At 35.8% G+C, this 23,273-nt stretch overlaps 1 protein-coding gene and 1 pseudogene across 1 annotated transcript; one reads left to right on the top strand and one right to left on the bottom strand.

The window, feature by feature from the left end:
• Window positions 1-157: 157 nt before the first annotated feature.
• On the bottom strand, window positions 158-6,863 carry LOC147479234 (F-box protein At5g03970-like). The gene is made up of 2 exons (XM_086577078.1): window positions 5,421-6,863; window positions 158-508 (listed from the first exon to the last, which is right to left on the bottom strand). The coding sequence occupies exons 1-2, from the start codon at window positions 6,759-6,761 to the stop codon at window positions 479-481; spliced, it is 1,371 nt and encodes a 456-aa protein (XP_086433204.1). The 5' UTR covers window positions 6,762-6,863; the 3' UTR covers window positions 158-478.
• Window positions 6,864-21,263: 14,400 nt separating this feature from the next.
• Window positions 21,264-21,362, top strand: LOC147479233 (small nucleolar RNA R71; annotated as a pseudogene).
• Window positions 21,363-23,273: the final 1,911 nt, after the last annotated feature.

The raw sequence follows: 23,273 nt of genomic DNA, 5'->3' as shown, positions 1-23,273 counted from the left end.
ATTAATTTTGTTGTTGTTCTATTGTCAATCCAGACATCTTTCCAGACATGTCCTCGTTATCACTGATAAGTTATCAGCAAGGGGCTGGCCCTTACGAGAAGCCACGCAAGCCACTACCTGGCTGGACTTAAACATGAGAATATTAAAGACTCGTAGGTTCGATAATGAAGTCGAAACTTATTACCATCACATAGGAGGTCACGAAACCAATCTGCAGTTAAAAATTGAAGCAATCCACACTATATATTACATATCTAAGCAACGGAAACAAACTATACACACGAAATTCGTCGGGAAAAAAAATATAACTATCGTTACATCACAATGTTCCCACAATAAATTAACACCAAATATGCTAACTTCACAAACATGCAAGTTAACCACCAGTTCAATTTGTTTAAGTTACTACAGACTTACTAACCTCACCAATAAAAAAAATTCAATGCGTTCAAGTTGGTGCAGACTCACTAACAAGGCATCAGCATAAGTTACTACAAGACGTTAGTCCCTGCAAGAAACGATAAGTAAGAATCCGGACAAAAAAGATAGAGAAGCGCATTAGCATCAGCTAACCACATGGATACCACTCAAAACAAAATGAATTTTCAGCAAATGAGGTGCAGAAAACCTTGAATAAGTATAGCACTGTACATGGTGTTCAAACATCAAATATGTATTGGTTTATACACAACTCGTAATTTCACAATTCTATAGTCTACCCCAACTACTGGAAAGAAATTTTACTGATAATCTACTCTTGAACTCCCTCGGTCCCATTTTGGATAAGTTGTCAATAAAATTATAAAATTCCAACTCCAAAAGCATGGAGTCGATAGGCATATTAGAAGATGCAGTTAAAGAAATACTTAACCAAACGAAAGTTACGACAATTCCTTTCTTATAAGTAAAATACAGTTCAGACTTCAGATTAGTAAACAGCAGTGACGTTCTTTACCAATAAGCTAAAGAGCCATACCATCAATACAATTATACAAAAACAACTCCAACATTAGTGTATTTCATCACTCCAGCTGAAAACAAACTCAGAAGCCTCCCCTTCAAGAAATCCTCGATTAAACCCATTAAAAGGGAAGCCTCGTTGGTCTGCTGGTTGATGACTTTGGCCAATTCCAATGCTTTACTATCAAACACCTATTCTTCCTTTCCTTCCAAACTATCCATAAAAAAACAGCTTTCCTTCCAACGCCGCCCTACGCGTAATTGTGCCGTTCTTAAGCCTGACACATTTATACATGTACACTGAGGCTACAGCCACAATGCTGTGAAGCGTGCGCTTTGAGGCTTAGCCCCAATGGAAGGCGGGCTTTACCCCAGCCAAACCTTTTTTGGACTTTTTTCCCCACTGTTTTGACATCTAAAAACCCCTAACAAACTCTTAAGGATGAAAATGCGCCGATTAGGTTATGTTTTGAGCATCCAAACACCTATTCTACGAGAAATCATCAACCTCCACCATCAGCCTCACTACATTTTATTTATGTTATATAAATTTCATTAATATGGCATATTGTTTTTCATTATTCTAAGTTTACAGGTATTTTTAATTGAGGCTTAAGCCTCTCCCTGAAGCTCGCCGAGGCACTGAGCCTTGGGGGCTGATGCAATTTTTTAAATACTGACTAAAGGATTCCATCTTTTTCTAATTTCCTCTTTCTTTTATAATTAAGTTCCATTTACGGCTACAACAGGTTGTAATCTGACTTCCCCTTCAGCCATGATTAAAATTCAAGAGAGACAACACAAGATCCAAGTTAGAATCCAAGGGTTATACTTTATCAGCATAGAAAAGTTACCATCCATGCAAGGAACCCCAACCCGAGAAATTTTAATAGAGCGACTTCCACTGTTATTGTTAAAACAGGGTTCCATTTACAAAAATCATAACAGTGCTCACGGCATAAATGCAATCATTGACACCACTTAAATCCTACCCCCACATCTACATAGGTAAACCAAAGTCGTCAATGCACAAGCCCTTGGGGTTAAACATCTTGATCAGCATACTCTAGTTCAAGGTCAGTCAAGTCCAAAGAAAACCCCCTCACCAAAACACTAAGCTAAATGAAAATCCGAGGCAGAACCAGGAGTATTATATATAGAGGGCATGTAAACATGTACTCAAGATAAATGCAAAACAAGTCCTCAAAAACTTGGACACAGATGAGCAACAATGACCACTTTTGAGTTTGTCTAATGAACACTTAATTCAGTTCCACTCCTTCGATGTTTTCAAATGAGGTTGTATCCCTATTTATAATGTTGAGGGGCCTAGATGGATTATTTCATATCTTACATGGAACATATTACTCTATTACAAAGCACTGGAACAGTCTTTACTCATAACAAAACACAAACAAAAACTCGAGTGGAACAATAAGATAGAAGTTAAAGACTTGGGTTAACTAGTATTACCCCCCTACTGGGTTGACCGTACAGTGTAAAAGAACATACAATTTCCCCATCTAGTTGTGGTAAATCCTAATTGGCTCATCTAGTAGGGGGGTAATACTAAAAACTCCTAAAGACTTTAAAGAAGTGAAAGTAGGTTAGATTCTCACCCGTTGTTTCATCCTTAATTTCTTGCTAATCCAAGTTGACAAATCCAAAGTGGCCAGGTTACGTAAGAAAGGGAGAATTAGAGCTTGAGCATTACTTATTGTTGTGCCATTTCTTATTTTTTTCTTGTTGCTGAAATGATAACAAAATTCCCATTTTCTTAAAACAACCTCTGATATATGAAATATTAACAACAAACAAATATTCTCAAGTCTTTTCATCTAAAATACAAGGGAATGGATATTTTGCAAAGTCTCTCAATGATAAAGTATGCTTCAAGACCCATTCAAACTGATTGAGCACCCACACCATACTTTAAAGTGTCTCCCAGTCATTCCAAGCATAGTGAAGAAAACCTTTGGACACCCCCATACAGCCATGGGCACTCTTTCCTTCAACAATCTTTGGAAGTTTGATTGTTCTAGTAGTCACTTTATCAATATCAACTACCACAAGATGACCAGACACGGATATGACGTGAATAGATCCATCTAAGAATACAACATGTGAAGTCCAATGCGCTTTAAGAACAGAGTTGTCTTCTAATTCGAGGCGTCTATGCTGGATCCACCTACGAGTTGTGGAAGAATAGATGTACATTCTGAAGGGACCACGCATAAGGTAAACAACATAAAAGTGAGGATGATCAATAATTAAGATGGCTGCACGTGGGTTGTTGCAATCTGGGGATAAAGGAAGTTCAACGCCTCAGTTGAAGGATTGCACACATAAAAAAATTCTGACAAAGGATTGAGGAATAGTAAAAATCCGTTGGAAGTGTCAAGGAAATATTCAGCACAAGGAGTAAAAGGTAAGAGACGGTAACAAGAGTCCATAAAAGACGAACTATTATTCCTCCTCTCATACTGATTTACACAAGCAAAATGCCAAGCAGAATCTGGACCTATTTCACCTGAGAATCCCATATCAGTAGGGACGAAAAGTCCAAGGATCGGAGATGTGATTTTCGGAATGCAGACATCAGTAATCAACTTGTACCAAGATTTCGACACCGACTTGAATCTAACCATATGCTTTGGAGGCAACCTACATAATACCTCAGCCCACGCATCATCTGGTAAAACTACTTCAACGTCACTGGCTGGGGGTGGACTACTACAAATAATATTAGTTTCATAATTATTATTACTAGCACTTGGTACTGCTGACTCTTGCTTTTCTGGTCGTGATGGTTGTATACAGGTGTTTCGTTAGTAGGATAAAGAGTTTTGCGAACCAGCAGGAAAACCAATATAGAATTACTGGTGATAGCAATAAATTAATTGATGTACAGAAAGACGCGCTTACTGGAAAAGGAATTAGAATGGTTAAGCTGATCATTGTCGATGATTTGGATGAACCGGAGGAAAAGGGAATTAAGGGTACGACGATAGTTTCTCTTATTATTCTTGCCTTCTTGGTCTTTAATTGGGCTTTTTGTAATTTTCAAGCTTGGATTGGATTTGGAAATTTTAAACTTTCCATCCATTGGATTTGGTCTTTATTCTCTTCATACTCATCCATTGTTGGTATGTCACTGCCAACTCTAGGTGGTAGAAAACACTGGGCACAACACAGTAAATACAGTAAAAGAACATACAATGTGCGTACAGACCGCTCATGGACATACGGAGTACATACAAGTATACAACCTCTACAGATGCAGCTGATCTAGCGTGCAATTCGAACAATGCCAAATGCATTCTGCCTCCCAACTCCAGTAGATCTATTACTTCTATCTTACCTCTTTATGCTTGGTGATTTTTTTTGTTACTAAATTACATTAACAAAATCTTATTTTCTTCCATTTTTCTTCCATATATCAATATTAAGCATATCCAAATATTCTCAAGTCTTTTGATAAGGGACTAATTCAACTAGTAAGAGAACAATAGCTCACTCTTGCCCCCTGGCGCCAACCGAGGCAGCACCAAGGAAAACCCAACAAATATAAGAGACACGTCCTCTCAAGTTTATGTATAAATTGAGTTTATAAGTAATGGAATTATGTCTTGTCCTGTCCAACTATATGCAAACATGTAGCATATTGTCACGGTTGGGACGTTGGGTAAAGTTCAACTCCACTCTCCAAGTTAAGGCTATTTGGATAGTCTTAAGGTCCAATGGGCCCAAAATCTAGAGGGTTCTATTTAATAACCTTTGTGTGGCCCAATATCTAGAAAATTCTCTAGATATTTAAGTAGAAAGGTATCTAGATCTAGAATGTTCTTAGGATGTTTTGTATAGATATTTCTAGGAGATATCTAGATGGTAGAGAAATATCTAGAGTGTGTAGATATTCACTCTAGATATTTTATAGGTAGCCTCCGCATTTAGTTGTAATCTAGAAGATTCCTTCTACCTAAAAATAGAGGTGGGTTTTCATTTGTAAATCAACTTGGAGTGAAGTAATACGAGTATGTGTTTACATTCATACTCCTTGCTCTCTTGCAGTCTCTTTCAACTAGTGTTGGTTTGTGCTTAGTGATTTAGGGTGATCACATGGGTGAATCAAGAGGGTACATATATCTCGGTGTGAGCTTGGTAGATTTAGGTAACTCCCAGTTCACTAGTGGGTTTGGCTGACTTGGGCGATGACGGATTGTTCTCTCATCTGTCATAACATTGAATGAAATGTATGCCACCCAGACATAAGAAAATATGTATCACAATAAACACGCAAAACATCAAAGCAAGAGAAAATATACAATAACAAAAATAACAGAGTTTACAATTAATAGAATTACTAGTGAGAATTTAAATACCATTTTAAGAGAATCTACTGAAACATTAGATTAAATGTTAAAAGACTTTAAGAAAGATTCAATAGATAAAATTCTCACCAGTTGTTTCTTCCTCCTCGGTTTCTTGTTAATCCCATTTAACGCATCCAAAGTGGCCAGGTTACGTGAGAAAGGAACTATGAGAACTTGAGTACTACTTATAGTTGTGCCGCTTCTCACTTTATAAACAAATTCCAACTTCTCTCTGCCAAAATGATAACAAAAGATCCCCACCTTGTGCGCAAGGTAAACAACATCTGACGTTGGATGAAAAGCGCAGACAGCTAACAACGACGAATCATCTAAAATACAAGGGACTTGATATTCTGCAAAGTCTCTGAGTGATAAAGTATGCTTCAAGACCCAGTCGCTTTTATCGAGCATCCAAACCATCGTTTGATATGTTTCCGGATCATTCCAAGCATAGTGAAGAGAACCTTTGGACACCCCTATACACCCAAGGGCACTCTTTCCTTGAACAATTTTTGGAAGTTTGATTGCACTGGCACTCAGTCTTTTAATAACAACTTTCAAGAGATGACCAGACAGGGATATATCATAAAGAAATCCATCTAAGAAGATAAGCCGTGAAGTCCAACGTGCTTCAAGAACAGAGTCGTCTACCAATGGTAATTCTAGGCGTATATGCCTGGTCCACCTACGAGTTTCCGAAGAATAAATGTTCATTCTGAAGGGTCCGCGCAGAAGGTAAACAATTTTAAAGTGAGGATGATCAATAATTAAATTGGCGGAAACTGGATTGTGGTTTTCTAGGGACCTAGGAACTGCAATACATTGCTCTGTTGAAGGGTTGCACACATAAAAAATGCCTGATAAGGGGTCAACAAAGAGTAAAAAACCATTGGAACTGTCGAGGAAATGATCAGGACAAGGTATACATGGTAACAGACGGAAACAACTCTCCATAAATGACGAACTATTCATCCTCTCGGCTTGATTTATACAGGCCAAATGCCAAGCGGAATCTGGACCTCCAAAACCAGTAGGGACCAAAAGTCCGGTGATCGGAGATGTGATTTTTGGAATGCAGACATCCGAAATCAACATGTTCCAAGATTTCGACACCAACTTGAATCTAACCATATGCTTGGGAGGCAACCTACACATGACCTCAACCCACGTGTCGTCTGGTAAAACTAAATTAGTACAACCTTTGGTACTGGGTGGACTACTACAAAAATAAATAGTATCATAATAATTATTACTAGGGATACTGACACTGGTGGTGATGGTTGCAGGTCGGTGCTTCTTGTGTACGAAGAGTTTTGCAAACCAATAGGAAAGCAATAATAAAATTATTGGTGATAACAATAATAAATTAATTGTGGTACAGAACGAGAAGCTTAGAGGGAAAGGGATTAGAATTGTTACGCTGATCATTCTGGATGAACTGCAGAGAGCCTGCTTCTATTTTGACTGAACCGGAGACTCGAAAGGATAGAGGAATTAGGGTACGATAGATAGATTCGTATCTTTTATTGAATTTTTTCGGGAGGAGAATTGCTAGCGTAGGGGCAGGACCATTCTTCCCCTAAGAGACAAAAGAATTTGACTTTTTTAAACCGATTTCCAAATACGAAAAACGACTAAAAAGGGTATCAAATTCTACACATTTTGACAATATGGGGACCAAACTTTTTTTCTTGACAGTTTGGGGACCAAACTGTTTGATTTTTTGCAATGTAAGAACTTCCGTTAAATTTCTCTAACACCGTTTATAATTTGTATTAATTTTTATTTTATTTTTCAACATTGCAAATTAGAAAATTTATATTAATTTTTTTCAACATTACAAATTAATTTATATTAATTTTTTTTTCAACATTACAAATTAATTTTCATTTGTATTAATTTATAAAATGAAAATTAATACAAATTATAAACGGTGTTAGAGAAATTTGACGGAAGTTCCTACATTGCAAAAATCAAATAGTTTGGTCCCCAAACTGTCAAGAAAAAAAAGTTTGGTCCCCATAATGTCAAAACGTGTAAAGTTTGATACCCTTTTTAGTCGTTTTTTCTTCCAAATAATTACATTTTCTTCAATAGAGGTTCTAGAGTACGCGGTACGCAGGCTTCTTGTCCAAGTTCTAGAGGGTCGTCTTCGTTGTATCTGAAAATCACCTTTCTTCAACCCATTTTCGTCAACATAAAAAGAGCTATATATGAAACAGAGGTTCATGTGTAAAAATTACTTGGTAAAAGCCTAATTCAAGTTTATTTCTTAGATTAGAAAATCCTGCCACGACTCAACAACATCACTAACAACACATAGCTCCATAACTCTTGTTGTAATTTTAACATTGAAAATTACACTACATTAACAAACTTGTTAACACAACAAAACCTTCTAGCTATGCACAATTGAAGCTTGGAGGAATAGAATTCACGCAATTGTCAATCAACCAAAGTAACGCTCACGGATCATTCTAAGTTGACAACCAAGCAAGTTGGCCTTAAGAGCTTCACAAATGCATGTAACTGTACCTTAATATATCATCTAAACCACCAAACAGCGGGCAACTATAGCATCTAAACCATCAAACAATGGGCGTAGAAGGTTGAGCTTCAACAACCAAGTTAAGTAACTCAATAAATCATACTAATTGGTAATCAATGGATTGGGATTTGTACAAACTCGAAATGCCTACGCAATTTGGTCATAAAATCAAAGCACTATTTGAGTTGATAGGACATGGTCCTCCTATAAGTGTACATTAGAAAGCTTATGTTCCTAAGTTTTTTTGTGAAACAGTTCCTTACTGCTAGCTTGTAGCTTCAGTGTATCAGAAAATTCGTACAATAAATGTTCCTTACTGCTAAAGTTCTTTTTCTTCACAGATTGGAATTAGTATATGTAAATGTCTAATTTTATCCTAGGGATTAGTTGGACATTATACCAAGTGTTTATAACTTAGCTCTAGTTCAGATGAATAAAGGGGATGGTTTTGGTTGGTGGTAATGGCTGCTCTTCATGAGTAAAAGATGCTTACATATCCAGCACTACGTGAATGAGACTGAAGTCAAGTCAAGTGTGCTGGAATCAAGCCAACGTAGTTCTGAGGGTGGCTTTTATAGGCATTGAGGGTGTGCATATGGTAGGACACGTGTAGTGGTATGGACAGATCGGCGGTTAAGATGATCACAAGTTGCACATGTGTAGTAGCTCTAGGTGCTAAGTCGTTTGAGCTAGCATAAGGCGTAATGATGGTGAGCGGCTGTAATGATTTGGGTAATACGGCGGGTGGAGGCCTAATGCTACGTACTGATAGCAATGATGATGAGTGGCAGGTGATGATGTCATGAGATGAAGTGGAGTGATGAATCACTGGTGTCGATCTGATCTTAGCGAGTGGTGGCGCTCTTGGAGCCAAGTCGAGTTGGTGGAGTCGTTATGAATGGATTGCATGCACATCACATGCTTGGTTGGATGTCCCTTACATAGCCCTCTCTCTTTAGCACGTCATTGAAAAGGGTGTGTTGATGAGAAATCCAGAAATTGGATGCACGTGATGGGACGATTACATGGAGTAGTGGTGAACGGCTAGCATAATAACTGATGCGGTTATGATTGTGTTTCGTTAGAAGAGACGGTTGTGGAGCTCAAGGTGGTTACGTGGCGATCATCGCGTTGGTTGGGCTCTTCATGGTATTGATGGTAGGCTATTGGATGGTTTTGCTGAGAGTAGTTGATATTGGGTTTTAGATTGAAAGTTTGCGCTCAAAATGGTTAGGTGAAACATCATGAGTTGTGGGTCATTGATGAAAAATGACGGTTTTCCATCTAAGGGCTGGGAGTTTTCTGGTGGGGGTATATAACTCGAAGGAGATGGGAAGGAGAGGTTATTTGTTTTCATCTTGTTGGAGTCGTAGGAGCTTTCAGAGTGCTGTAAGAAGAACTGCGCCGTGGTATTTGCTCGTTGATCATTTGTAAAGGCTTGCGAGGAGTGGATTCGTTGTAAGAAAGGTGTGATTCTTGATCTTTGTCATTGATTTTTGTTTTGTATCTAGTCTTTGTTGTTGTATTGGTTAGGAAAAGATCTATTTTTTGTGTAAGGATGAGATTTCTATAAGTGTTGTAATGAAGTATGACTGGGTTTTTAGTTGTGATATAAATAGTGATAGTGATAATTATGATGGTACTTATGTAGGAGAAGAAGAGGTGGTTAGTGAAGAAGAAAGTGTTTGTTCGGAAGAGGTGGTGTTTGCGGTTACTGTCGGTGGGAGGGGGCGTTTGTGTAAAAAGATTGTGGATATGGGCGAATCGACTTATAATAAGGAAGAATGTAATGGGAGTAGTAATCATGAACTAGAGGAGGAGTTAAACGAAAGTGAGGGCGGTTAGGGTGTGGGGGAGGAGTCGGGTGAAGGGGCTTTTGTTTTGTCTATGGATCGGGGTTCGCCGAGTGTGGAGTCGTTAGAAGGGTTACTGAAAAAGTTACTGGGTGTGAAGAAACTTGGCTTTAGAGTAATTGTCAATCTACGGGCGAATACATTCTTTATGAAAGTATCGTCGTTTAAGCCTCCTATGCAGACTATGGTGGTTGGCACAGGGCAGATTCGAGCTGGGTTGCGAATCCCATTTTCGAAGTTGACTTTGTATGTGCTAAACTTTTGTAAGAAAGCACCATAGCAGTTTCCTGGGAATAGCTGGCGACATCTAAGGATTTTTTATATGCTGAATGAGAAGCAAGGTTATGGGACTACGTTGATGGATGTGTGGGAGTATATGTATGTGAAGTCGACCTAGTCGAAATGTAAAAGGGTGATGGCGTGTGCACTTAGTTTGAGGGTAGGAATGGCGGATGTGATGAGTTTACCGAACCGGGAGTCGTGGTGGGAGCATCTGGTGTTGATTACTAACATGTTGTGTGAGTCCAGTAGTCTGCGGAGATGGAGAAGAGACAGTTGTTTTTGTGACATGGGGCATTCTCTTTTCTGAGGCACATTCATCGCCAAATGCTATTGGATTCTTCGTACAAAGTGGCGATGTGGTATGGATGGCGGGAGAGATGTCATCAGTATCTTGTAGGCTTTTGTAGACTTGATGAAACATGCCGATGAACGTAGAAATTGTTGATTCGAGTGAAGCCCGCAGACACTTTTTATTAAGGGTGAGAGCGGAGTCGCTAATTGTAACTTGGGGAGATGAGTGATTGTGTTATTGTAACCTTGTAGTGGGAGAATGTATTGTTTCCAAAAAATATAATAATAAATTTCTTCCTTGCCTTATATGAACTATTGTGTTGATGGACAATGTTGTTGTAGCCCTCAGTATAATGAGATGTGTGTGGAACTCTCGTCCAGTGAGGATGTCCGATCGGCGTTGTAATGACTCAGAATTTCACTAAGGGTAATCTAGTCATTTTATATGTTAGTGTGGTGTTATTATAGAATAATTGGTGTAGGCTAATGTGGGTGGCGAGTGTTGGTATCTGTTTTATTTAAGTACTAGGTATAGCCCGTGCCTATGGCACTGTTGGTGATGAGGTGCTTATTATATCTAATGAATTAGAGTTGCTTATTATGTTTTAAAGACATGTACACCTAGTGATCCAATGTGCAAAGGAAGTTTTTAGCTAAGTGCGTGAGAAATTAGTCACAAACCATAATACCGCATCATTGAAGGTGCATGTCTCTCAATTTAGAATCATATTTAATCAAATAAGTGCAAGAATGATAAGAGATAAATTGGACCAAAAAATTAAATTTCATTTAAGTGACCCACCTAAGTAGTGAAGACTGGAATAAGAAGTGACTACCAAGATATCCTTAATAAGGCTCTCATTGGAAAAAAACATAAGCCTCAAATTAAAAGCATGCACAACGTTTCACTTTAGATAATATAATGGGTTGAAAAATCTAATCTTCTAGTACGAATAATAATAGAACCCATAATTATTTGACATCTAAGTTTCCTTTGAGTTGTCATACTGGAATAAGAACTGACAACCATAATTTACTCACTAAAAGCTCTCAATGGAAAGAAGTTATTCCAAAAAGCAAAAACAAAGTGTCCAGATATGATAATGGACTAAACAAAATGTAATATTCTACTATGAATAATAGAACCTATATTTCTTTGAACATTTCCGTAAGAAATTATGTTTTGATTCCAAACTTTAAATCCTCAATCTTCTTTTGCAGACTGATAACTTCTTCCTGGACATGTTTGAAACATAGATTCATTAGATTGATGTTTTGTTTTGCAATTCTAAGCTCTTTTTTTTTTCTACCAGTTCTTCATAGTTGTAATCTTCTACTTCAAACGTATACACATGACGCAAGAAGTCAATTGCTCCTCTGGCAGCTGAATGTTCATATGCTTCTTGGATTGTCAATGGTGTCCCTTCAAATTTGTATATCGGTGGTTTGTATTCCAAATGTTCCATGTCTATTAGCGGAAGGTTTAGAGTAACAGTTGTTGTGCATTTCCTATCTTCCATCCAGTATACTGGTATATTGCGAGGTCTTCAATTTTGAACTTCTTGATGAAGTATTATTGTAGCATCTCTTTGAATGGGACTAGTATTATATCATCATATACAAATGATTGCAAAAAGTCATAAGCTAATTGCTATCAATTAAGAAATTGGTTGAAAAAATAATAATTCAAAATTAAAAGTCTTACCTCTCTTCTATATCTGCTAATATGTAACTCATGTTCATTGTTTTCCATGATTTCCTTTATTGTCCTCTCTATAAAAGACTCACTCTTTTTTCTGGCATGGTTCTCATATTCGTCGACGTTAAAATTAAAAAATGAAATTGTCAATCAGCTGCAGTAATTTATTTAAAATAATAATAAGCAATCTTAAAAAGGCCAAACTATTACCACTTTCTTAGAGCTACGAATATGTATCTCTAGTTCATCTGTTGTCTTTCCCATATGATTGCAACTTTTTTTTGTGTATTCATTTCCACCTTCATCAAAAGCCTTGCAATCCTAAAAGTAAAATTTTTGTTATTACAAATCAAATGAAATTCGAGTAGATAATACCTTTTCTTTTTTGAAGAAAAAACATTATTAATTATTGCCTTCATTTGTTGTTCGTGGAGTTGAATATTTTTTTTCTAGTATATCAATTATTTCCTTTTGGATTTTGACCAATTCCCGCTTTTCCTTCAGCTCGGTGCAGTTGAAATCAATCACTTCAAAGGCATTAATATGATGAATGAAATTGATAGCTATGTGTTCTGCAGAGTGCACCACAATGATTGGTGATGGACAACCTCTAAATACTCTTGTTCCAGTCTTGCCTTCAATAGCGGTTACACCCAATTCTTCATCGCTTATCAAGATAGTAGCTTTCTAAACTCCATTTTCAAACGTGTTGTTATATAAAGGTGTGTGGTTCATACATAGCAACTTTTGCCATTAGGAATTCAAGCATGGGCTTCAATGGCATTTCAATTCCTCTAGGGTACACTATTTTCTTGCGAATGTTAATAGTGTAATTGGAATATTACATTGTACTTGAAATTTGACACATGAATTGAATATATGGTTACAATTGGGATTAACAATTTTTTGCAAGACAATTTTTGTACCGAAATTATTGAGAACAATGAAGTGGAAGTGGAGCAGAGTAGGAAAATTATAGCCTAGATCTAGTAGAATTAAAACATAAGCTACATGTTTAGCAAAAAAAGAGGAAACAAACAAAAAAATCCAGACCTATTTCCGGGTTACATTTACTACTAATGGTTGATCAGGATCAAATTGTGTTTTGATAAACAATGTTTTTTTCCATGGTGATTATTTTTAACCAATACTAAGATAAATCAAATCAGGAAATACAATGGCAAAGATAAAAGCAAATTGTATATTGGTTAAAAGTTATAAGTAACTTAAAAGAGATAAGTATGGGGATGAGTACCATACCAATCTTTCATGATTTTAATGCACACAAATGTTTTATGGAGATGATGATGATTCTCTACTACTAAGGCCAGTTTTTACTTTATTATTATTATTATTATTATTATTAAGTAAGTGTTTAAAGTGATTTGATTATAACAAAATTATTATATACAACTGGGGGGATGATGGTCGGATCCAAGGATATAGGTATTTTTGCAAATTTGACAAACGGAAAATATAAATATATGGTTTGCATGATGATAAATATAAATTTTGCGATAAAGCATAATGAACTTGTTACTGCAGACTAATAGTCACATTCAATTCGTAGTGGTACATATATGACAAAAGATAAAGAATATGCATATTCAGTACCAAAAGTACAATGAAATAAAGTTACTAGCATACAATTGAAGAAGACAGAGGAAAAGGTTCAAGTACGTTCACACTATTTTGAAGAAGTATTGTGGTGTAGGCCATAGTGGGAGTAAAGAAGCGTTCAGTTAGAAGAGAGAAAAGGAACCTAGATTATATGTGAACACAGTAGTGGAAGTGGAACAAAAGAAGAGTCAATATATAGCGTAAGGTATGTGAGCATTGTAAGGCAATATATAGGTGTTTTAGAGAGTTTTGTAACGTCTAAAAACTTGTAGACTTCCTTTCAAAGTGAATCACATTAATATGAGGCAATCTAATCGAATGTCATGTTTAGTTGCTCGCCGCGCACGTTGTATTCAGCCAATCTTTGGTTGAATTGGTATGGTAGCTGATAACCCGTAAAACTATAACTAGATTACTTTAACATTATTCTTATGGTATCAATTATTTATTTCCTACTCTCACATATAGATTTATGCAATATATAGAGTACGGAATCATTCCACTCCCAAACTACCAAGATATAATATAATCCAATTAATCAAACACAAGGAGACAATGGTGAGAGCAATATTTATAGAGGTGAATTTATAATATGAAACTAATTATATGATGATTTAAATTATACTATATTAATTAAATACTAAGGTGTGAATATGGAGAAGAGATTAAGGGGGTTTGATTTCACTTAGATAAATTCCTAATATGCTAGTGTAGATTATTGCAATCATAACCAATAAAGATTAAGTATTTGATCCCTAATTATTCATGGCAATCTATGCCAACTAATAATTAGCATGTGAGGAAGTTCAACCCATTCTCATGGCGAATCAACTAACCTACTAGAGTGAAACTCTTAAACAAGCAATAATTCTATCTAACTAAAATATTAAGTCTTCATCAAGCTTCATTAAACCCCTCTAATGGAGGTTTAGCTAGAAGTCATTAGACTATCATTAATATAATAATAAATAGAAGACATAAAGAATAATAATAACTTGACTTTTATTAATCTAATGGAGGCTACAAACTAAACTAAAAAGGGAGAGAGAGAGAGAACCCTAAACTATCTTAAACTAAAGTGGGAGTAGCCAAGTTTTGTTTTAGCCTTAACCCTCTTTATATAGGAGAGGGTTAGGTTACAATTTCGTGCATGGGCTTGGATCCATGTTTTGGGCCATGAAATCAAGCCCAAAACCTAATTACATATGTCCAAAAAGAGTTTCTCTACGTGAAATTATTTCAATATCCTTTTCATCCACTTTTGCTACTCTGATTGGGTCAAGGCTTAAACCATTAGAAATCTCATTCCGAGCCGGTCGTTTTGATATATGGTAGGCCCAATTCCGAGGTCGGAATCCAAAGATCTGATCTTGAAGTTCTCACGACTTTTATGTGCTATTTACGCGCCGTTGGCTTTTTGACTTTTCGGTTTTGTGAGGGGGCTTTAAAAGGCTTTTTCTCCTTGAATCTTGGCATTTAATCATAAAAAACTTCTTAGCAACCAACCTTTGCTCTTTTATCTCGTAAAAGAGACACATTTCTTCACATATTCGACTCCAATGCCTAAAATACACAAAAGCACAATAACAGTACTAACTCTTACTTATTAATCACATAATTGGTCTAAAAGTAATATTGTTAAGGGGTTAAAACTACAATTTTGGGCTCTTATCAAACCACCCCCAAACAGCATTTTACTTGTCCTCAAGCAAATATGAGAAATTAGAATAAGTGACTGATAGCCGTAAAAATTATTACTAGATTACTCTAGCTTTATTCTTACGGTATCAATTATTTATTTCCTACTCTCACATATAGATTTATGCAATATATAGAGTACGGAATCATTCCATTCCAAAACTACCAAGACATAATAGAATCCAATTAATCAAACACAAATAAACAATGGTGAGAGTAATGTTATGTTGGGTTTCTATTCTACGATTATACTATGGATTCAAATAAATATAAATTAACTAAACTAATAAAAATAGGGTTTTGATGGAAGAGAAAGTTATAAAGAAGAGTAATCAATCTACCTAATAACTAGTTTCATGCAAGAATCGAGTTATTCATTGAAAAGATATCATATTTAGGTTTTCATGCAATGATTCAACTTAAAGCCTCAACCTTTATCATCCCTAGCAACAACCTACATCTCTATAGTCATTATTACTAGCATGTAGGATTATTACAAACAAGTCTCTCGACTTAATTACAACAATCCCTAGTTTAATTTATCATATGCTTATTTTGGAAGTCATACAATAAACTAAACTCATTGAAATACATACACAATGAAATAATTATACTAAGCAATCTATTCCTCATTAGGTTTCATTATCACTCCCTCTAATGGGGGGATTAGCATAATATCATTGGATTAATTAAACTAAAATAATGAAAGAAAGACATAATATAAAGAAGAAGTAATTATTGAATTAAATACTAAACTCTATTAATCTATTTGAACAATAATAATAATGATTTAAAATGAATTAAAACTGAATTTAAAACTAAGATTATAAATAACTAATTATCAAATTAAAACAACTAATTATGAATTTAAGACAACTAAATATAAATAAAAATTAAATCAATAAACTAAATTGAAATGAAAAACTAATAATTTATTATAAAACTAACTCTGATTCTAAATAATAATCTGTTTTGTTCTAAAACTAATTAATTTCAGGTCAAAAACTATATCTAAAACTAAGTTATTGGATCATTCAAAGGAAAAAAAACTAGATTCTTAAAAGCTAAGTCTTTGTCTTTTATATGGAGGAGACAAGATCTACAAATTCGTGCATGGGCTGAGGAGCCATGTTTTGGGCCAGAAAATCGAGCCCAAAATCTCATTACTTTAGTCCACAACGGGGTTTTCAACCGGATTTGACTTCAATAGCCTTTTCATCCACTTCTGATCCTCTGATTTGGTCAAGGCTTGGACCATTAGAAATCTCGTTCCGAGACGGTCATTTGGACATAAGGTAGGCCCAATTCTGAGGTCTGAGTCCAAAGATACTTTCGAAAGTTCTACTGACTTTTATGCACTATTTCTGCCCGTGTTGACTTTGACTTTTTAGCTTTGACAGGGCTTTAAAAATGCTTTTTCTCCTTGAATCTTGGCCTTTAATCATAGAAATTCTTAGCAACCAACCTTGGCTCCTTTATCTCACAAAAGGGACGCATTTCGGTACATAATTGACTCCAATGCCTGAAATACACAAAAGCACGATAACAGTACTAACTCTTACTTATTAATTAATCACATAATTGGTCTAAAAGCAATATTATTAAGGGGTTAAAACTACAGTTTTTGGGCTCTTATCAAACCACCCCCAAATAGCATTTTGCTTGTCCTCAAGCAAATATGAGAAATTAGAATAAGTGACCAAAAATGGAGTTCTAACTAATCTCGTTTATTTGAGTCATTTGACCCATATCGCAATAAGGCCTTAAACCACTAGGAAATTCCCGAGTGGACGAATTTTAGCCTCGTGAGAGTTTTCTAGATAAGGTACTCACAAACTTCATTTATACTACAATGACTAAGAAATAAAAATAATTGTTTCCTAATTTTATCTCAAAATCTGTACGTCTCACTAGTATTTAAACAAGGATGATCATTCTAAAACTTAAACTAATACATGCATAATAATCAAATCATCTTAAGATAAACAACTATACAATGAACTATGATATGAAATGAATTGGCAGGTCCGTTTATGAAACTTTAGGGTAGCGTGCCTAAATAGGTTCTCACAAGGAATGTGTCAAAACACATAACACTCTGATTTTTCCACTCAAGTTTGCTAACTCCAGTGTGCAGTAGGCACACGTTTCCTCACAATCTCAATGACAATCCAAGGAAGCCGAGGTCGATCAAACACATCTACCACTTACGATCACACCAACATATTCCTAATTGAGCTAGAGGTCTTTATTAGGTGATATGGGGCATATGTGTTGGTTAAAGAAGGAAGGGAATGGATATTCGAAAAGACAAGTATGAGAAAATAAGGTCTTCATATGATGTAACTAGAGAAAACCTCGTTCTTATTTTGCTTCTACACTTTGTTTCCATCCTTAGCCTTTTTATTTTGGCTTTTTGACTCCTTTTATTCTTTCAGAGTTTTTATTTTATTTCTATTTTTCTTTTTCTTTTCTTTGGATGGAAACTTCTTTTCTTTTTCTTTTCTGAAGCAACTAACTCATTTTTGTTTACACAGATTTTTCTCTTCTCTTTTATTCACTCATCCTATTTCTCATACTTATCCAGATAGGTAGGCTGATTATTTTATTTTTTATTTTTTTTATTTTGTTTTATTGGGTAAAGGATTTTTGGTTTGTGAAAAGGCTAATGAAAGGCTCAGTGGGGCGACTAGCGGATAATAAATTTCATATAGGTGTGAATTTCTGGGTATATCGATCCAAAGAGGGCCTAAATTCTCGCTTAGGATATGGTGTGGTGTTCAAGCAAGTGGATGTGTGATTTCTCTACTCAGATTTGACTTCTCCCTTGTGTCATCACTCAGATATTTCACTCTTATGAGGCTTTTAGGCTAGATGCTCACAGGATATGTATTAAGTACTCTAACCTAAGTCTCAGAAAAATATTGTCAAGTACAATCAAAGATGCTCATGCAAGATGTTCGTGAAAAGATGTAATGACTATTACCTATGTATTAATCTATGTTTCAAAAATTAAATCCTAATTCAAGTACTACGTGAGATTTCTAGACTAATATCATCATGGAGAAGGGAACAATACTATTATCCCTAAGTGCCTAGTATAAACAATATTTTAATTTTTAAATTTTTATAAAGAAAAGTGCGTAATTTACATCCTAAAAGTGACTAATTTTTTTTTCAAATGTTTCTATCCCACCCCCAAACAATCGAACGCTTTATCATCAAAGTATAAAGAGATAAGGAAAGAATTTACCATAGAAACGTGACAAAAATTAGCAGTACCTGTAACAGAAATATTGTAAAGATGATATGATAACATGAAGCACAATTAAACTGTTACATACTAACTAAATTGGAGTAAACATAACAGACAAAGGGTGGCAAAATGTTTTGAAACGAAATACCAAAATACACCACCCCCAAACAAAATTGGAAAACTCTTTTTAAGTTTGAAAATTTTTGTTTGGCCTATACTTCTGAAAGGTGGTATTGTACAAAAACTTGGGTCTTTTAAAGTCAGATTCCCTAGACTTAATGTGATATATATGTATTAACATGCAGTTTCCCATATATCAATAATCTAAATAATTGTGGATCTTTCCATAAATAGTTAACACGGAATGCACCACCAAATAGAATCAAGCACCAAGACTTTCTATGACGCAACTTAGTGGAATGAGAGCGAGATCTGATGGACCTAGAACCTAATCGAGCGTGTACTCTCTTCTTTTTTGAATGAAAGGGTGTCAATTTGAATGATCGTGAAAAAATGAATGGTTGTGGAAGATATGTAGGGTATGGATAAGTTTTAGATTGAAGGAATGGAAAAAATGAGTGCGTGGTTTTAGCATAAAACTTATTGGTGGCATGGGTTGGTATTATCACACATCTGAAAATGAAGGTATCAGGTGGCTCTTTAGGTAGTTCTTGAGAGGGTGGATCATCACAGGCTCTTAGAAACTCGTCGAATTCCTCATCTAGGTTGTTCGCATCCATATAATTATGGTATTCATCTCCATCTTTGAGGAATTCATCTATCTCGTCTATTGTGAGGTTTACTCCATCTCTTGTAGGGTCAAAAGGCAGGGTGGAAAATTCTTTCGCTAGTTCAGTTATGTTCAAGGAGTCAAATTTGTGATCTTTGTCTTTTTCCATAAGAGGGGTATCTACTATTGTGGAGACGAGATCATCGGAAGCAGTAATGTGATATACAAAACTCTCAATAGACTTAACTTCACCTTCTACAGGAAAACCTTGTTGTCTCTACTTTTGTCTAAACATGTTAACTTCCACAGAAAGATTTCCAAAAGAAAAAGTCATTGAGCCATCCCGACAATTGATTTGGGCATTGGCAGTTGCCAAAAAAGGACGTCCTAAGATGATGGGAATAGAATCATGAGCAGCTTCTGTGTCGAGAATAATGAAGTCAACGGGGTAGTAAAAATCCTGAACTTTAACGAGAATGTTTTCAACTACACCTTTGGGATACTTAATAGAATGATCGGCTAACTGCAATGTCATTTTGGTTGGTTGAAGTTTTGTTAGACCTAGTTGTTTATATAAATAAAAATGGAGTAAGTTAACACTCGCCCTTAGGTCTAATAAAGCAGTTATTATGAAGGTATCACCTAAGGTGCATTGTACAGTAGGACAACTAGGGTCCTTGTACTTAACAATTCTGTTATGTACAGATAAAGAGGGATATTGTTCAGTTAAGAAGGCTTCGTGGGGTATGTTGGTTTTTCTCTTCTTGGTGCACAACTCTTTTAGAAACTTAGCGTGTCCAGGTAGACTTTTTATAGCATCTAGAAAAGGTAGGTTTATAGTCAAATTTTTAAACACTTCCCTAATCTCATCAAAATTTTCGTCCTTTTTAGACACAATTAGTCTCTCAGGATACGGTGGTTTATCTCTATATTTAGCATAAAGTTCCAAAGTATTATTAGTCTTTGCTTTATCTTTAGTCATTTTCCATCTAGGTGTCCATATTGGAACCTCTACAGGTGTAGGATCATCAATTTCTATGACAGTATTCGATATGGTTTTATTTTCAGCTTCTGTTTGTGGGTGGTCTTTAGGCATAGTTACTTTGTTATCAACTACTCTCCCTGAACGAAGGGTAGTGATTGAATGTAGGTCCCCTGGGGTTATATTACCATTACACTGAATACTTTTTATTTCGAAGGCGGTGTTTGTTGACTTAGGATTAGGCACTGTTTGACCTGGAAACACGCCTGTTTGGTTATTATTTTGGTTAGGAGATATGTCAATGAATAACCTTTTGGCACAAAGTCTGCATCATCTACATCATTTGTTTCATCATAGTAGAGTTTTGATCATGCTGATCTTTCATCAAGTTGGAGTTTTGTTGCATAATTTGATTTTGTTTCTCCAACAAGGTCACTACTACTTTGTTTGTAGATGGTTGGATTGGAATTAAAGCTTGTTGAGCGTTCATGTCTTGATGTTGATAGTTTTGGGTCATGGGCACTAAACCTCTATTCTGGTCACCTAAGTTTTCTTGTCCTTGATGTTGAGTTAACTGGTTAAAGTGTGATGGTTGTGGTGGTGGTTGTGCCTAGACAAGAGGACAATAGAAGTCGGAATGCTCAAGACTAAAACAGACATTACAACGAGTAGAGTTAATCTTCATGACTGGAGTGGGTTGTTGTTGAACAAAGAGGGCATCTACCTTTTTAGTGAGGGCATCTATAAGAGTTTTAAGCTCGGGATCATTTTTAACCTCAAAAGAAGAAGGAGTGGGGCGGGAAGATTCGTTACCTCCCCAATTATTGTTCCTCTTAGATTAATCTTCTAAGAATTTATAAACCTCCAAGGCTCCTTTACTAAGAAAACTACCCCCAGTCATGATATCTAAAACCTCCTTATGATGATGTAAAAGCCCCTTGAAGAAGGCACGAACAAGCGTGTCTTTCACAAGATTATGATGCAGGCATTCAATGAGAAGATCAGTGAAACGATTCCATGCCTCTGAAAATGATTCATGAGGATTCTGGAGAAAGAAATTAAATGAATCTTTTGAAGCATTTCATCTGTCTTCAGGGGTGGGTAAAACAATTCCATGAACAATTGAACAAGAGTAGCCCATGAGTCCACAGAGTTTGGCGTTTGGGCAGTTAACCAAGACGCCACCTTGTCGGCTAGGGTGAATGGAAACACCCTAAGTTTAACTTGATCTGAACTTACGCTAGGATGATGGAATGTAGTGAGAACTTGTTCTATCCTAAGCATGTGTTGATAAGGTTTCTCATGGTCTAAACCATGGAAAACCGTTAACAAGTTAAATATATTTGGGGGAATTCGAAAATCCCCCACTAGGTCTGCAAGAACGATGCATGACTTAGGGCCATCGTTTAGTGCTTTATAAAAATCAGAGAGAGGTGTCTCTGGTTCTTTATCTATTGATGCAGGTGTAGTGTGTGAAATTCTAGATAGGCGTGTAGTATTGCATCTACCAAAAACAAGCATGATTATACTAGAATTGAAACTCCTCTTACAGGAGATGCGAGGAGTGGAAGAAAGAAGTACCTGAATGCCTCCTTGCTTCGCTTATGAATAACGTTTTGTATACGCAAGCTCAATGTAAGCAACAAGTTAGAAACACTGAGTAACTTAAAGAAACATAAATTTGAACTGACCTGTGAAAATCGGGCTTCTCTCGGTAAAGTGCGGGTCATCCAAAAATAACCTAGATAGAGGGTGGTCGCTCTTCAAGTCTAACTCGAGTTCCAGGCGCTTCAGTGCAGGGGGCGCTCAAAATTTGCCTTGATAGGGCGTGAGTCGCGCTCAGGTCCAACTCAAGTTCCAGAGGCTTCAGCGCAAGGTGCGCTCAAAATTAACCTTGGATGGGCGCGGGGTGCGCTCAGGCTTTTCCTGGGAAAATTATTTTAGTTTCTGAACCAAACAATCATGGTTATAATCAAACAAGGGTGGGTGGCCGGGTTGAGAATGGGGGATTGCCCCCTGGATTCAAGCAATTAAATTATTATCCTGAAAGAGTTTAAGATGGCAGCGGCGCCATTTGATAGCCGTAAAAACTATAACTAGATTACTCTAGCTTTATTCTTACGGTATCAATTATTTATTTATTACTCTCACATATAGATTTATGCAATATATAGAGTACGGAATCATTCCACTCCTAAACTACCAAGACATAATAGAATCCAATTAATCAAACATAAATAAATAATGGTGAGAGTAATGTTATCTTGAGAGATTTCTATTCTACGATTATACTATGGATTCAAATAAATCTAAATTAACTAAACTAATAAAAATAGGGTTTTGATAGAAGAGAAAGTTATAGAGAAGAGTAATCAATCCACCTAATAGCTAGTTTCATGCAAGAATCGAGTTATTCATTGAAAATAGATCATATTTAGGTTTTCATGCAACGATTCAACTTAAAGCCTCAACCTTTATCATCCCTAGCAACAACCTACATCTCTATAGTCATTATTACTAGCATGTAGGATTATTACAACCAAATCTCTCGACTTAATTACAACAATCCCTAGTTTAATTTATCATATGCTTATTTTGGAAGTCATACAATAAACTAAACTCATTGAAATACATACACAATGAAATAATTATACTAAGCAATCTATTCCTCATTAGGTTTCATAATCACTCCCTCTAATGGGGGGATTAGCATAATATCATTGGATTAATTAAACTAAAATAATGAAAGGAAGACATAATGTAAAGAAGAAGTAATTATTGAATTGAATACTAAACTCTATTAATCTATTTGAACAATAATAATAATGATTCAAAATGAATTAAAACTGAATTTAAAACAAAGATTATGAATAACTAATTATCAAATTAAAACAACTAATTATGAATTTAAGACAACTAAATCTAAATAAAAATTGAATCAATAAACTAAATTGAAATAAAAAACTAATAATTTTTTATAA

Source organism: Coptis chinensis, chromosome 8 (genome assembly GCF_015680905.1).
Source record: "Coptis chinensis isolate HL-2020 chromosome 8, ASM1568090v1, whole genome shotgun sequence".
Lineage (NCBI taxonomy): Eukaryota > Viridiplantae > Streptophyta > Magnoliopsida > Ranunculales > Ranunculaceae > Coptis > Coptis chinensis.
Note: the sequence above shows the minus strand (reverse complement) of the source record. Positions and strands in the feature narration are given on the sequence as shown.

Bases quoted from the DNA above. Each gene is read 5' to 3' on its own strand.
- LOC147479234 (XM_086577078.1), bottom strand. From the start codon at position 6,761: ATGATCAGCGTAACAATTCTAATCCCTTTCCCTCTAAGCTTCTCGTTC. The intron at 509-5,420 runs GTGAGAATTTTA...CGTTTCTTGCAG, and splicing joins CGAGGAGGAAGAAACAACTG to GGACTAACGTCTTGTAGTAA.